This window comes from Pygocentrus nattereri, chromosome 15, assembly GCF_015220715.1.
Source record: "Pygocentrus nattereri isolate fPygNat1 chromosome 15, fPygNat1.pri, whole genome shotgun sequence".
Taxonomy (NCBI): domain Eukaryota; kingdom Metazoa; phylum Chordata; class Actinopteri; order Characiformes; family Serrasalmidae; genus Pygocentrus; species Pygocentrus nattereri.
In genome coordinates, this window is record NC_051225.1 from 18392719 (window position 1) to 18409518 (window position 16800).

Here is a 16800-nt window from a genome sequence, read left to right on the forward strand (position 1 = left end):
GTGGCCAGGCTCCTCATGCACCGGCTCTGATTCTCTTCTGTACAAGTTAGCTATCTGGTGAAATTATGGCACGGATGTGAAATTGGGCTTCGCATCGGTCGACTCAGCTGTTCAACCGGAGCGCAGACATTTTTGGAAGAAAACTACGGGTACAAGAGCCTCACTCTTCTGTTTAGATAAATAGTACTGAGTTTTGTGATCGCGGTCTCTGAGGTATCGAGGATTTACGCGGACTGGGCGGGTGTGGAGTAACATTACAGTAGTTCAGTACCTTAGTGAAGAGGCTGTGGATTTCAGCGCTGACCAAGTGGAGGCTGTAGAGCTAGTAGAGTATGTTAGTACCCTAGTGTAGGCTGTGTCGACAATTTAGCCGCAGTGTGCTGCCACCGATTAGACCTGCTTTGGTTGACCTGTTATTTCGCGGTGGGAAATTGACATTTTATCTGAAGACCCCTAGACAACCCTACAGGTATGCCGATTGGTTCGTTTAAATGAGGCTCAGGCGACTTACGCTTTTGTGCGACTACAGCAGTTGTGGCGTCGATACGCTGGTAAAGCAGGTACATACAGTCTTAAGATTGCATGACAGAGTTTCTTTCTCTCGTATCGCGCAGTTTTTACAAGTAGAGGCAGTTAATGACAGTCATGAGACTACAGTGACCTATGATCGGGGTTTGGAAACAGGCCATAAAGCAGATACGCATATGACTAATTTATAATCATAGATAAGCAAAGAAAGCAGCCATATATAATGAGTTACTTACAGCAAAACATCCAAGTACTCCGAGTACAGCACAGTATGATATTTGTAGCTGCTTTTGTAAAATGTGAATTATATAATTAAAAAAAAAAAAGGAATTCATATTTTTCATTTGCACCTGAAAAAGAATGTCTGCGTTTACATTATATCATATCAGTAGAAATAGTTTGATGGACTCTGTCCTGTTTGAATAGGCCACACAAAATGCATTCAATTTTATATAGCAAATTATTGCAATAAGATTAATGTCAAATTCACCCTGAATCTGAGTTTTACGTTTGGGAGTAGTTTAAGCATTCTTTAAATAAAAATAACTAAATAATGAGTTTGTTGCCAAATACAAAACCAAAAAAGTTGGGACTGTCTGTAAAATGCCAAGAAACCAGAAAGCAGTGGTTCATAAATTCTGTTTAAATTGAAATTGAAAGTTGTATCATGATATGTGATGTTTTACTTGAATTGAATGTTTGTTTTTTTGTACATATTTATTACAAATTTGCAACACATTCCAAAGAAGTTGGTAAGGTAGCATGTTTACCACATTGTTACAGCACGTAAAAAAAATCATTTGGGCACTAAACAAATTGATCCAGTTTTGAAAACGTAATTTTTTTACCACTTTTCTTTCTTCACCTGGTCAACCATGCAGAGGCTTTGTTGTCCTATTTTTTGCTTAATAAGACACATTTTCATAGGAACAGCACTGGACTGCAGGCAGGCCAATCTACCTCTACAGTTATCTACTTTCTATGATTACACAGCCATGTTATTGTAGCATGGGCAGAATGTGGTTTGGTTTTGTCATATTATTAAAATAATGTCATATTATTAAAAGTATTTTTGACAAAGTGCCAAACATCAAGGCATCCTTGCTCATAAAGGACTAGGTCTTTTTCTGGATGCTTGTTTTTTACCCAGCCATGATTTGTACACCTGTTTAATATATATTTTTTGAACATTTTACAGTGTTTCTAGTATAAAATTGTTTCCATCCCAATTTTTTTGGATGTGCTGCAATTTAGGATTGAATATATTTCTACAAAAGACATAGAAGTTGATAAGAAAACATTACATATCTTGTACTTGCACTGTTTTTGTTCAAATACAGGTCAGAGTAGATTTATAAATTGTTTTGTATTTTTACATACTGTCCTGATTTTTTGGAAATGAGTTTGTAAGACATTTCAAATGATTGGAATGAATGTTTTATGAAGCTCTTGATAGAGCATTGAAAAGTAATGTAATGTATTAATAATAATAATAATAATAATAATAACAATACATTTATTATTTAACTACACTGTTTAACTACACTGTATGTTTTAACTTAAAAAAGTAAGTAACTTGTTTGCCTTACGATTTTAAGTTCATTAAACTTTAAATAAGTGCACAGAGCTATATGTTTGTCAAAGCATGAAATTTGGACATGGGCAGCCAAGAAATGTTTTTGTTAATCCATTTTAAAATTGTAGCAGGGCAGGGTGTGGCTGGGGGTCTAGCCCTTGGTACTGTAAACAATAGTGCATGAATGTTGAATTTATTCTTAAATATTTTGGCATCTAATGCAAATGCTTTTAAACGAGATAGAGTAGGAAAAAGCTATGAATATCACTAAATTTGAGCTGATACTGCAATGCACTGACATCATAATACTGGCAGTCTCACAAAAACTCCTGGACAAACCAGCAACAAAGCTGCTATGGCACTAGTACCCTACCCTTGAAGTAAGTGGTGTTGTATGATGGAGTTGAAATACAGTATTAGATGTTTCAGTGCGCAGGAGTTTTAGGTAGCTTGTGGCATGGATGTATCAGTAATCACATTTTGACTTTCTGACGTGGTATTCAGAAGATCCAGTCACACATTCGGAAAGTATACAAAGCATATTTGCTTTTAATTTTTTTTTTGCCATGGTGCACAGTAGCATGGTTTTGACGTTCTTTCTTCCCATAGAGAAAAATACATAGACCCAGTGTTCAGTATATGAATGTGCTGTTGACTACAAAATGACAAACAACTTTAGAGGTCTATACATGTTCTATACTTCTCTTTTTGAGTATGTTTTTTTCAACATCTAAATTAATTAATTTTTTGTGTATTCTTGTGATCTGATTATACATTTTTTGTCATTTTTATCTATAACTTCATAATTCATAAAACTAAAATTAATACAGAAACACATGCTTTTATTATTAATGATGTAAAAAAAAATAGGAAAAAGGGCTTTTGGTTTGATTTTCTGCTTCTTAAATGATGTGTCTACTCTAGTTTGAGCTGAGTTAATTATTGCATGAACCTTGTCTCTTAGTGTGAGTTTGTCACTATAAGAAGGAACTTTGAATGTACTGCTGAGACAATCTACCTGACTCAATCTGCACTTTCCAAGTGCTGTATGGGTATATACAGAAGACACACAAAGCTCTTATATAAAATTGTGTTACTAGTGTCACTGTTAAATTTTGGATTGGCTGTAATACATGACACATTGGTCTGCGCAAAGCAGGAATTTCTCTGTTATGCCTCTCTCATCCAGAGAAATAATGATATCAGAAGAATATAAAAATCATTCAGCTTTACATTATTGGATTCCACACACACACACACACACACACACACACACACACACACACACACACACACACACACACACACACACACAGGCACACACCTTAAATGGGACCTATTGTCAAAGGCAGTGAGTTCTTGTACTGGCTGATTCTTTGCTTGTTAATCATTACAAGACACAAGACTTTGCAAGGTTTAACCTTAAATTGGTCATTGTAAATGATTGGTAAGGATATATAGATTGTATTTTGTATGGACTGTACAGTTTATGATGTTCCCAGCATTGTTAAGATGAACTGGGTCACCATTTTAATCATGGGCACCTAAATAGTTTACAGTTTGGTCAGTGTTGAAATTAAGGAACAAATATAGTCACCTGATTGGTTAATGTTGAATTTCTTTGGTCTCATTCATATGACTGTGTCATGAAAACAGTGCTTGAGGATTGGAAGTGTACTTTGATAAGAGATGCATCTACATTTACCACCATGTACAGTGCATCCAAGTAGTATTCAACACCCTGCTGATTTTGCAAATTCAACAAGTTGTAAAAAAGTTAGAGCATTCAAACTTTAAACAAGAATAGCATTTATTAACAGATGCCTAAATATTACAAAAAATATAAGTTGCTCAATTAAATTATGATACATTTTAAACATAAAAATTAGGATCAATTATTATTAAACCCCTAGGTTTAATATTTTGTGGAATAAACCTTGTTTGCAATTACAGCTATGAATTGTTTTTTATAAGACCTGATCAGGCCAGCACAGGTCTCTATAGTAATCTGGGCCCACTCCTCCATGGAGATCTTTTCCAAGTTGTCTAGGTACTTTGGGCATCTCTTGTGGACTTTAATCTTGAGCTCCTTCCAAAAGTTTTCAATTGGGTTAAAGTCAGGAGACGGATTAGGCTACTGCAACACCTTGATCTTTTCCCTCTTAAACCAGGCCTTGGTTTTCTTGGCCGTGTAGTTGATGGAGGAGTGGAGGTTTTTGTCCAAAATTTCCAGGTAGGCTGTGCTATCATTCTTCCCGTGGATGCGGACCAGATGGCCAGGCCCTGTGGCTGAGAAGCAGCCCTACAGCGTGATGCTGCAACCACCATGCTTGACTATAGGGATGGTACTCTTGGGGTTGTATGCAGTGCCATCCTCTTGCCAAATGCCCCAGGTGTGGTTGGCACCAAAGACCTTGATCTTGATCTCATCAGACCAGAGAACCTAGAACCAGTCTGCCTCAGAGTCCTCCAAGTGATCATCAGCAAACCTTGGACCTTGACATGACACTTTGAAAGTAAAGGTACCTTACGGGCTCTCCTGAAACAGACCATTGCGGTGGAGTACGTTACTTATGGTATTTATTAAAACTAATGTCCCCACTCCCATGACATCTTCCTGGAGCTACCTCCTTATTGTCCTTGGGTCACCCTTGACTGTTCTGACAAGCCTGGCCTCAGCATGGGAAGAAACTTTGAAAAGCTGTCCAGGCTATGGAAGGATAACAGTAGTTCCACTTCTGGATGAGACAAGTGGGTCAATTCCTTGGAAAGGATTTTGTACCCCTTGCCAGCCTTGTGACCCCCCACGATTTTGTCTCTGATAGCCTTGGAATGCTCCTTAGTCTTTTCCATGTTGACCATGTATTAGTGCTATTCTCTTGATTGGGGAGGAGGTTTTATAGTTAGAGTATAGAGGTGGGAAAAAACAGATAATTAATCCAAGCATGTGAAGCTCATTGTTCTTAATACCTCAATTACTTCTTAATGCTTGAGGGGAAACAAACAGAATTCTGGTGGTTTGAGGGGTTGAATAATAATTGACCCTCTGGTAAACGTTGCAAATTATTTAAAAATTAATAAACATTCTTTTTTGCTGTCCAGGACCATCTACTGTCCAAATTTCACAATGCTGTTATCTCCAGATGTCTGCAGGGGATTGAATACTGCTTGGAGGCACTGTATATTTGTAGCTTTAATCACCCCAAGTGACTTTTCCTAAGCTGAAATGTAATGTTTAACATAAATTAATCACGTCTTTTTAAATTGAGTTTAGTTGTTAGTTAAATTGATGTTGACTGAAATTAATTAGACAAATGCGTGAATATATGACTCTTTTATCTTTAAATTGCAGCGACCAAACCCATATCCCTCCTTTTGTTCCATTACAGGCCTGTTCCTGTCACTGGGAGCATGTCCACCATGGTGTACCCCTGTGAGGAGAAGCTGGAAAGACTAACACAGGAGGAGATCATCTCCAGCACTAAGCTGGTGATCCAGGGGCTAGAGGCACTGAAGAGTGAACACAATGCCATTCTGCACAGCCTAGTTGAGACCATTAAGTGCCTGAACAAGGATGAAGTGGCCTGCCTGGTGCATGAGAAGTCCTCACTGCTTCGCAAGTCTGTGGAGATGATAGAGCTGGGCCTGGGTGAGGCACAGGTAAAATGAAGCATGTAGGAAGAAGTGAGGTAATTAAGCTTTAAAAGACATGTAGAAACAGATATGAAGGCAAATAAACAAGAGAGGTATTTTAAGAAAAATAACATGCAGGGCATGCGGGTGAGGTTAGTGTTGGATTATAGAGCTTTGGACAGGGTTTTTGAAAAGGTTTGATTAAGCCAAAGTACATGGCTGAGATGGATGAGTGAAAAAAGAAACACAAATAATAGGTCAATCACAACTGTGTGTCTTAGTGCTTCACTGGAAATTAATCCCTATGTCACATCTTAACTCAAAAGAATGTCACTTATTCAGCTCAGATGATTGTGTGATGTTAACCTTTGGTGAGATCTCTGATTGGTGTGGTGGCTTTCTCCTTGCTGCTGCTGCAGGTGATGACAGCTCTGGCCAACCACCTGAGCACGGTGGAGGCAGAGAAGCAGAAGCTGCGGGCACAAGTGCGACGGTTGTGCCAAGAGAATCAGTGGCTAAGGGATGAGCTAAGCAACACACAGCAAAAGCTGCAAAAGAGTGAGCAGACTGTGGCCCAGCTGGAGGAGGAGAAGAAGCACCTGGAGTTCATGAACCAGCTGAAGAAGTATGATAAGGATGCCTTGCCAGCGGTAAGACAAACACCTCCTTGCACTCTTTTCTGTCTGATATGCACACACACACATTTATTGGTTGTCATATACTGCATTCTTTGGTGTTTCTCCTCTTGTGTACACTCTCAAAAAAGTACAAAACTGTCACTTGGACAGTACCCCTCTTGTCACTTGGGTGGTACCCTTAAGGGTACATCTCAGTTCCTTTAGTCAGGGAACAAGTGTACCATAATCCATTGAAAGCTGTGTTGTTTTCACACATGCTGTCTCGTTTCCAGGCTTTTTATTTTATTGTTCTGTTTTAAAATATTCACTTATCAAAAGTGTACATTCACCTGATGAAAAAAACACTTGCACAAAAGGAACACAATTTTATATAAAAAAAACAACTGGCATTCAGAGTCTCCACCTCTATCTCAGAGTGTGCTTTAGAAACTTAGCATTGATTTTTAGGCCGAGGCAAAGGCCAATAGAAGAATAAAAACCCCATCAACAGGGCCATATAGAGGAGTGGGCGGGGCCAAAGAAGAGTCATCCTATATAGATTCCATCAAACTGGATGCATTGCAGACTTGATAACTAACTATATATGGTATCAGTGTCTTCAGTTAGATCTTTCTGGCATTGCTTGTGGCAAACTCAATGAACAAACCCATGTAGTCCATGGTGGAAGCAGTGTCCAGACATGAATGACCTCAGATAATTATTTAAGCTCTTTATTGTACAGATACCACGGTCAGACAAAAACTTATATGCAAACTCGAGATGATGTGTGTTTTGTTTGCTTGGAGATGGAGCGAGTTAGCGGACGCATGTGTGGAGGTAAGTGACTTTTATTGAGGGCAAATCCAGGGTCATGGTCAAGACGGTCCAAAGTCATAGAGCCAATACGGATAGATCGTGGGGCAGACATGACAAACCAGAATACAACCAACAACACAGAGATTCAAACAAAGCAAACTTCAAACATAGACCAATACAAAGACCAGCAAACACAAGGGGCAAACACAGGGCTTAAACACACAGGGATAACAAGGGACAGGTGAAAACAATCATGGGCGGAGACATGAAACGAGGGGCTGGACTAAGCCAAAACAAATGCACATGGAAGATCAAAACAACACGAACACAAACATTGAAACCAATCAAATGTCTTATGAAAGTGGAGCTCAAAGTAAGGGCGATGGAACACTAGCAAACATTGTCTAAAGGACACAAGCAGAGCTGGGCGATATGGCCAAATATGCTATCACGATAAACAAAATTCATATTATTCAATATCGATACATATCATGATAAGTGTCAAATCATTATTTTTTTAAGCTTGAAGTCTGATTTTTGGTCCTGGGTGGTTAATTGCTGTTTTAAACTATCCTTTATGGTTGGAAAGCTTTATGTGTTCCCTTTGTGACAAACACTCACCAAACAGTCGAACATTTCAGAAATCTGTCATGGGAGAGTGGGAGAAAGTGTCTAGTGTGCTGTTTTTATCAACTGGAAAGCACACAGCCACAGTTTTTGTAATAGTCGTAATTTAAGAAAGAAAAGATTATTTTACCTGTCAGGTAACGAGTAGACAACGTCAACTTCATATGAGTAGCAAACATTAGCTGGCTCGGTATGCTTGGATCACACTGCCTTACTGCCAGCACTTCTACCATATCCATATCAGAGCATATCACAGTATTCAGACACCAGCTAGCAGACAACTGGCTTTCTCTATAGTAGTTTGAGGGGTCAACTGCAATATATCTAACACCAGACAGAGTCCTCATTTTAGGCTTTTAATGTTTAATGTTTAAACTGAAAGTGGTTTGTGTCTTGTTTGATCTACATTATTGCTTGATCTGTCATTAATTCGCCGTGTTGTGCGAGTGATGGAGTGCTGCTACAAGTTAGCCAGCTGCTAAAAACAGCAAGCCTGGAAACATAGCGTTCTTCCGCTTTCCATTACCTCACACCTTCCTCAAAATACTTTAGTTTAAATTAGGGCTGTGATTTACATGAACCCATGTCTTTCTTTCACTTTCATTGATTGGCAATGCACTAATACTTAAATATGACTTTTTGAGTGCTGTAACAGATCGTCGGTGACTCCACTCAAACAGGGAATGTATAACTCCAGACGTTTCAGACGTTGCTAAAGTATATTTAACGACTCATTTCACTCATCGCCGCCTCACACTATAATCATGTCAAAAAATTTAGAAGTGCGCCCTCTCTTGGCTAGTAGTGTCGCTTTCCTTGCAGTAGAAAATGCCACCAGGGCTTTCACTAGAATGTGAAAGTGTGAGATGTAAAATCGAAATTTATCTGACATTTCTTGTCACTGTATCAAGGACGTTTTATCGCAATAATTATCGTTATAATTTTATTGCCCAACCCTAGACACAAGCTTGTCATTAGAGTCAGTAGTACAAGCTACCATGGCTAGAAGCCCTTCTAAATAACTCCAAAAAAGTATGTGTTTTGCGTGTGTGAAAGCACAGTACATGCAGTAAAAATAATCATTGCCTTTACAAGAGAAAGGCAGGTCTATTAAACCACATTACATTTTTGCTTTAGAAGACGTCAATGGACTAATCGTAAAAGTTAGTAGCACCTGTATGTATATTATCCATATTCTTAAATGTATAATTTATTATCTTGTGCTGATTGTCCCTCAAGCAACGATCCTTTCTGATTTCACTTATCCCTGTTATCAGTGAGTGAATTATGGTGAATGAATCAGTTTTTTTCTGTAATTGTGTACCTCCTACCTTTGTATTTCCAGCTTGTTAAAGGAACAGTTATAACATGGGCATGTCAGGCGTCTTATAACATTTAGACTGATGAAGACATTTGTAATTACTTGCATTATGGGACATAAATAATATTATTGTAACAGCAAGCACTTCACCCTGAAAACAAATACAGTTCTGTTAACAGAACTTAACATACAATTAACATATCTTTGTGGATGTAGTAATATAGTATAGTAAAATAGCACTATAGTTTGTTTTGTTTTGTTTTTTAAAGCTAGAGGAAAAAAACGGAGAAGCAACAAAAGATGCTCTGGACGATCTGTTCCCAAATGATGAAGAGGAGCATGAACAAGGAAGTAAGGACATTTTTAAGGACTTTTACAGGAATTTTCCTGTAAAGAATTGTGGCCATTTACAGTTTAATGTTTTCTTTTCAAGAATTGGAAGGAATTGGCTTTCATGCAAACATGCATTGTAATATTAATGTTTGTGTGTCCAGCATCTCACCAGCCCAGCAGCGCTGCGTTGGCAGCAGCCAAACGGGGTGGCTATGAGGTTCCAGCTCGCCTTCGAGCACTGCACAACCTGGTGATCCAGTATGCCAACCAGGGCCGTTATGAGGTCGCTGTGCCACTCTGCAAACAGATGCTCGAGGACTTGGAGAGGACCTCAGGCCGTGACCACCCTGATGTAGCCACCATGCTCAACATCCTTGCTCTTGTATACAGGTAAGTTTTCTCATGAAAAGTCATAGTCAGAATATTGGCGAGGAAGTAGAATTCCAGTGAGAGTCACAATTTTTTTTGCTGCATGTTTGTGATGCTATAATTATTGATGATTTACAGTTTAGATCTTTTATTAATAGATCTTTTATTAATAGATCTTTATAATCAGTTTAGATTATTTTATTATAGATATATTTACCCAGTGAATTACAATAATTACACAGTGTTTTACAATAGACAGACTCTTTACAGCATAATTGTGTATAAATTTGAGAAGGACAACAATTATTATTGAAAGCTGTACATGTCTTCTGAAAGAAGTCTTTTGACAACAGGGACCAGAATAATTACAAAGAAGCTTCTCGTCTCCTCTATGATGCTGTGGCTATCAGAGAGAAGACTCTGGGTGAAGAGCACCCCTCGGTGAGTGGCAGCCATCAAGCCAACACACACTCAGCAAGCATAGTTTTTAAAACAATGAAAATCTGAGGCACAGTGTGATGATTCTGACTTTTAATTCTTAGGATGTACAGTCCACACTGGGCTCAAACTGCCTGACCTCTGTTTTGGATCTGTTACAGGTGGCTGCCACACTGAACAACCTGGCAGTGCTTTATGGGAAGAGGGGAAAGTACATTGAGGCTGAACCGCTGTGTAAGAGAGCTCTGGAATTGAGGGAAAAAGTAGGTTCCTAAAGAAACACTTTAGGCTATAAATAAGATAATTGATCCCTCAGAAAGCACTTTTTTAAAAACTGGGATACTTTTTTGGTGGATATCACCATATGGGTTCAAGAATGCTTTGACACACCATAGCCAATTAACACTGTTCATGTTGTGCATAGCAGTATCCTTATATCGACAATGTCTAGAAACATCACCAACTTTTCTGGGCTGAAACTCATCTGAAATGGACTTATGCACAGTAGAAACATGTATTGAAAAGCATGAAAAGAATCATTTAGACTGTTACCAATGTAAAGAAAAAAAGAGTCTGTCATGTTATGGGGTTGTATTAGTACCCATGACATGGGTAACTTGCACATCTGTGAAGGCACTGTCAGTGCTGAAAGATATACATACACAATTTGGAGAAACATATGCTGCCTTCCAGAAAAAGACTTCCATGTGTTTTTCAAGGTTTAGGCACATACATATTTGTAAGCCTAACTAGTGAAAACTGTAAGGCTGTGTTGAACATGAGATAGATTGCCTGTGTAACTAATATTAGGAGAACAGGAGAGATAGAGATGCACATCTTTATTGTATGACGCTCTTGGAGTGAATTTGGAAGGCTGGAATGCCTCAGTGCTATGACCCAGAAGTTTTCATAAACACTGCAGTGTTATTTTCTGTGGATTAACTGAAAGTAGTGCTATGTCAGATGAAAAATAACTTTATTTCTCTCTCTCTCTCTCTTTCTCTCTCTCTCTCTCTCTCTCTCTCTCTCTCTTACTTTCTTTCTTTCTTTTATCTTGTCTTTATCAGGTGCTGGGTAGGGATCACCCTGATGTGGCCAAGCAGCTGAACAACCTGGCGCTGGTGTGCCAGAACCAGGGCAAGTATGAAGAAGTGGAGTACTACTACTGCAGAGCCCTTGAGATCTATGAAAAAAGGCTTGGCCTAGATGATCCCAATGTTGCTAAAACAAAGAACAACCTAGTGAGTACACACTTACAATAACAACCCTGTACTCTCTCTCTCGCTCCCTCTCTCTCTCTTATGCCTCTCTCATCTAGAGAAATAATGATATCAGAAGAATATAAAAATCATTCAGCTTTACATTATTGGATTCCTCTCTCTCACACACACACACACACACAAAATAATAATAATAATAATGATAAGCTCATTCATAAAGCTCTTTTTATTTTAATTATAAAATCTTAAAACCTAAGTAATTATGCTTTTTACCTCAATTTAAAACTGTCTCTAATTCTTGCATTCCTGATGTTCTCTTGAACAACTTTACAGAATTTAGGAGCTATATAAGAAAATAATCTGAGCTGTAAATGACCGTAGGAATCACATTTACAGTTTTCACTATATCATTTTAGGCATCCTGCTATCTGAAACAGGGCAAGTACAAGGAGGCTGAGATCTTGTACAAAGAGATCCTCACACGAGCCCACGAGAAGGAGTTTGGAATAGTAGATGGTGAGTATTTTAAAATTATGATTATTCTAGTTTTTAAAAGTTTTTGAAGCCTTAGTAGTTTTAACGTCAGTCTTAAAGTACAAGTAGCCATACATTTGATTGTCTTTCACAAATTGTTTTTCCATTTACTAATTCTCTTGTAATTTTTGTAAGACATACAGCCCTAGTCCAGGATTACTGAATACACATTTTTCACTTTGTTTGAGTTATTTCACAGATGACCCTTCATGACATTACCTGCCTGTCTCTCACACCTCCTTTACCCTTTACAACATCTTTTACACGATAAAAAAACAGTCAGAGACCTGGCTGACAGAAGCACAAGCTGATTTCAACTGACTGTTCCATGTTTCTGAAGACCCAAACATGTTTCTGGAAATTATATTATTGGGCTAGCTGGCTAACTTGAATAAACACAACTATTGTAAAATAAGTGGGAGGAATGGATGTTACAAATTACTCATATTGTTTTTTGCCATGAAATTTTATGTAAAGTATAGTGCTTGTTTGTAACTTTGCTTTAAAGCCATAATCTGAAACGGGTGTATTTGAAATATGTTACAATGGAAAAACAATAGTGGTACAGTAAACACACACATACATAAATATGGCATTGTGTCCTAGTGCTGACACAAGGCTCATTTTCTTGCTAGAGTCTTTAAAGCACACGGTATTTGGAATGAAGAAACTGCTTTTATAGACTCGGTGGAGAGCTCTTCTTGAACTCTTTTCAGCTAATACATGTGAAATAAATGTGCTGATAGACATTGACCATGACATAGTTTGTGAGCATGAATGTAAGATCAAATGTTGATTTGTGTATAATTTATATGTTTGTCCCCTTTTGGTTCATTGCTCACTGTCTTATTGTTTTTGTTTTTTTTTTCCGATTTTTTATTTAATTCTTCAGTTGCTCCTCTCTTATCAATGACACATCCATGCATTGTCTGGTTGTCTTTCTTTATTGACTCATTGATTTTTTTTAACAATCAATACTGTTGATTTCTTCTGACATTGTTTCAATAAATCAACAAGTGATTGAGACTCTCCTGCCTTTTTCATCCTTGTCATAATTATGTCATGTAAAAGCCATGCTCAGAGTAAATACTTTTGGTAGTACAGATATGTAATTATGAAAAAGAGAGAATACTTGATTCCGTATTATCTTCGTAGTAAATTACATTATGTCTATCTGAATGATGTTTGTTGCTGGGTGTTTGTGTCAGGACCTCACAGTCATGGCCTCATGACTGCATCACTCTTTTTCCCTACCTTTCTTTTATCTTTCCTTCCAGCTGAAAGCAAACCCATCTGGATGCATGCTGAGGAGAGGGAAGACAGTAAAGTAAGTCAGTTACCATGTGAATTCCAGGAACTACAAGCCTACCATTGGTTGTTACCTTAAAGTGTACAATGTTCTATGTATTCTGGGTTATTGCTGATGGAAGCAGAACTGCTTACTCATTTGTGAGGGTGTTTTTGTTTTTTCACTCTCTCACTCTCTGTTCGGTGTCCTCACAGGGAATAGCAGGTGAAGATGCTCATTATGGTGAACAAATGGGTTGGTACAAAGCATGCAAGGTGAACAGGTGAGGGATAACAGTCCAATTAGGTTTCCAATTATGTTTTTTTTGTGGCCACCCTAAAGTATGTGCTGGGTGCTGCTGTTTTACTGAATCGCATGTTGTGTATGTGTGTATACTTTGACCCACAGCCCTACAATAAACACTACTCTACGGAATCTTGCAGTTCTGTACCGCCAGCAAGGCAAAACTGAAGCAGCAGATATGCTCGAGGAGTATACCCTGAAAACTCGGAAACAGGTCTCACACAGGGACATATCAGTTCTTTAACTTAAGCTGTGTTACAAAAGCTAGGCTGTCATCAAAGTGAGCTGCCTTTCCAGACTACTTTGTCATCCAATGCTGTTCCTGTAGACCACAGTAGTCGTGCGTCGTTCTGTAGTCTTCGTTATCCCCATATTAGGAACTCCGGGTCTAAGCATAGTTTCTCTATGGCCAGAATGAATAGGGTTTTTAAAAAATCGCTTCTATTGCACCCTGTATTAAATACAAATGTTCAGAAGCCGATATGTTTTGTCCAGGGTGTATTTTTCTCCAGAATATCACTGGATCCTCTGAATTACGAGGCCGTTAATGAGCTAATACTAATATTGCTAAATGTGAGCTAAAGCAACGGTGCATTAATTTGATGTCACTAAGCCACTAAGGTGGGCTGTGGCAGTGCTGTGACGAGCTGTGGTACCTTATCGAAATGGTCTGCTGTCGCGCTTATTTACTAATTTACTTATTTACTATTTACTTATACCTGTAAATAACACCTCTACATAGGATGTTCACGCTTTTTCTTCGAATGAAAAGCTTGTCTCAGTTATATGGTATTAACGCAAAAGCACGGTACATTAAATCTCACCCAAACTGCAAAAGAAAAGGTGTGCGTCACTCTGTGGTTGTACTTTCATGAATATGTAAGTCTTTACTTACTGCCATAGTCCAATCAATTGTTATTAGTGCTGAAAAGAGGAATATCGACAATAAAACTAACTTTACATCGCACCCAGTGTTAAATAATTCTTCTCTCGAATACCACTGGATCCTCCAAATTACAAGGTCGTTAAAGAGTTATAATGCCAGAGCCGGTTTATGAGGAGCCTGGGACACTTCCTATTCCCCCGTTATATCAAAACCACAGACTGCTTAACAGCAGAGGGCACCCACAAATGAGTCCTGAATGAGTGGGAGTGAATGGAGCCCAACGGCTAAAAATGAAAAGTTAAAATAGTTTTTAATTACTTTCCCAGAACGTTTCTTAAATTTTAGAAAGTAGAAGGATGTATTTCATTAAGAAAGAAAAAAAAAGAAATCTCATTCTTATATTTCCTTTTTTCTACAGCAAACAGTTTTTGGGCAGCAGGAGGCGGGCTTTACTGATAGAGCGTGATGACTGAACAGCTCACTGGCTGTTCACGTTCACTGACGTCATGGACATACGTGAGGCGCCGTTCTAAACTTATCTAAATCAAGTTTAAAAGCTCTTAAAAATATAACAGTGGTGTCAAAATGTTTTATGCTGTTAAAAATGATCGCATTCTTTTACATTAAAAATGTTTAAGCATTTGTAAACTACGATTTTTCTCAAATGCTCCATATCAACCCGTTCATTTTGGACTCTCTCGGGAGTGCCCTCTAGAGTCTGAAAAAGCCGGACGACATTGCACAGTGGTAATTTTCCTCTCAAGTAAAAAGTTCTCTGGTAACATTTTTGTGAGGACATTTGCCAGTTTTTTGTTCGACTTTTCCCGTTCCACCTAAAGTGGTGCAGGGGTCACGACCTGAAATGCTGCACCATTTAAGGTGGAACAAGGAAATTCGACCAAGCAGCCGGAGAAAAAGAAGCTGACTTCAGCTTCATGGAGGGTTGAAAGGCATAATATGAGGAGGTTTCTCTATTTTCTATTAACAGAGTAACATGAACTTGTTTTTGCTGTTTCACAGCACCAGCAGGTTAGTATTTTGTCTTGTTCGCTAATGTTTGTGATAGCTACTCACAGCCGCTGCACCATTTAAGGTGGAACAGGAACATTCACACAAACTGAGAGAAAAGAAGCTGAATTCAGCCTCATGGTTTTAACATGAGTAGTATTTTTGATAAGTAGTTTTAGTCTATCAAAACATCCTTCATAGAGGTTTTATTTACAGGTATAAGTTACCGGAAAATAAGTGCGACAGCAGACCATTTCGATAAGGTATCACAGCTCGTCAGAGGTGGTGTGTATTTCTAACCATAATTTAGAGCAAGTTACACAATTTATCAGATGTGTGTAGACACAGTGTTTATGGAGCTATTGACGTTTCATCATCTGACGGTGTCTATTGTTAGCATGAACAATAAAATATGTATTTGAATGCACTGAAACTGTTCAGAGGAAGACAAATGCGTGTGCATGGATGTAGGCGTGGTCTAGAAGTTCACGCTTTTTCTTCGAATGAAAAGCTTGTCTCAGTTATATGGTATTAACGCAAAAGCACGGTACATTAAATGTCACCCAAACTGCAAAAGAAAAGGTTTGCGTCACTCTGTGGTCGTACTGTCATGAATATGTAAGTCTTTACTGACTACCATAGTCCGTAGTCAAATGTTATTAGCGCTTAAAAGACCTGTGACATGTATAACATATACAGTATGCAGGTTTTTTTTATTTGTGTATCTCTATCTGAGGGTGGAAATTGAACGCAAGGTGTGAAATGCAGAGTTTTTTAATTAATAAGAAAATCTTGTGCCTGCCATGTTACATCATTCAGATCAACGTTTTTATGGCCAGTTTATTCACACCAACAGGTTTTTCTCCATCAATTTTTGTGTGCCAATTTTTTTCTGATGACGAGACAAAGAGCCATGGCACTCTGTTTCGTTTTGATTTATGTAACACAAACGAGGTTAAAATAGAACACACCCCATCGAAATTAAATAATTCTCCATAGTTTATCGGTTGTAGGTCCAGGTCCGCATAGGACAGCGTCTGGGTCTCGACTTGGACCATGGTCCGCCATTTAGTGACCTCTGCCAGGATCCACCTTTCTTGGCTGTAGCCTAGCTTTTGAAACGCAGCTTTCATCTGTACCATATTAGGTCCAAAACAATACATAATGTAAGCATTTCTTACGTTGTGCATGGACATGAAAATTGTTATAAAAACCAGGTATATACCTAAATGGTAGATTATATCTATTATATAAATTGAAATGTAGTGACAATTTAAAGTTTAAAGGGGAAGTTTTAAGAAAA

At 38.2% G+C, this 16800-nt stretch overlaps 1 protein-coding gene across 3 annotated transcripts in view; it reads left to right on the plus strand.

Annotated features, from left to right (window-relative positions):
• The window catches only part of klc4 (kinesin light chain 4), a 29423-nt gene continuing 12623 nt past the window's right edge, over positions 1 to 16800 (plus strand). Inside the window, exons 1-12 of one of the 3 annotated variants that reach the window (XM_017683776.2) lie at positions 1 to 149; positions 5494 to 5764; positions 6157 to 6387; positions 9388 to 9469; positions 9613 to 9841; positions 10174 to 10261; positions 10420 to 10521; positions 11326 to 11499; positions 11895 to 11994; positions 13290 to 13339; positions 13516 to 13583; positions 13709 to 13817. In XM_017683776.2, coding sequence (XP_017539265.1) covers positions 5516 to 5764; positions 6157 to 6387; positions 9388 to 9469; positions 9613 to 9841; positions 10174 to 10261; positions 10420 to 10521; positions 11326 to 11499; positions 11895 to 11994; positions 13290 to 13339; positions 13516 to 13583; positions 13709 to 13817 — 1482 coding nt within the window. In that variant the 5' untranslated portion in view covers positions 1 to 149; positions 5494 to 5515. Of the gene's footprint in view, positions 150 to 265; positions 470 to 5493; positions 5765 to 6156; positions 6388 to 9387; positions 9470 to 9612; positions 9842 to 10173; positions 10262 to 10419; positions 10522 to 11325; positions 11500 to 11894; positions 11995 to 12211; positions 13071 to 13289; positions 13340 to 13515; positions 13584 to 13708; positions 13818 to 16800 lie in introns of those variants that run through there. The other 2 variants (XM_017683777.2, XM_037545608.1) reach the window with 2 other exon arrangements.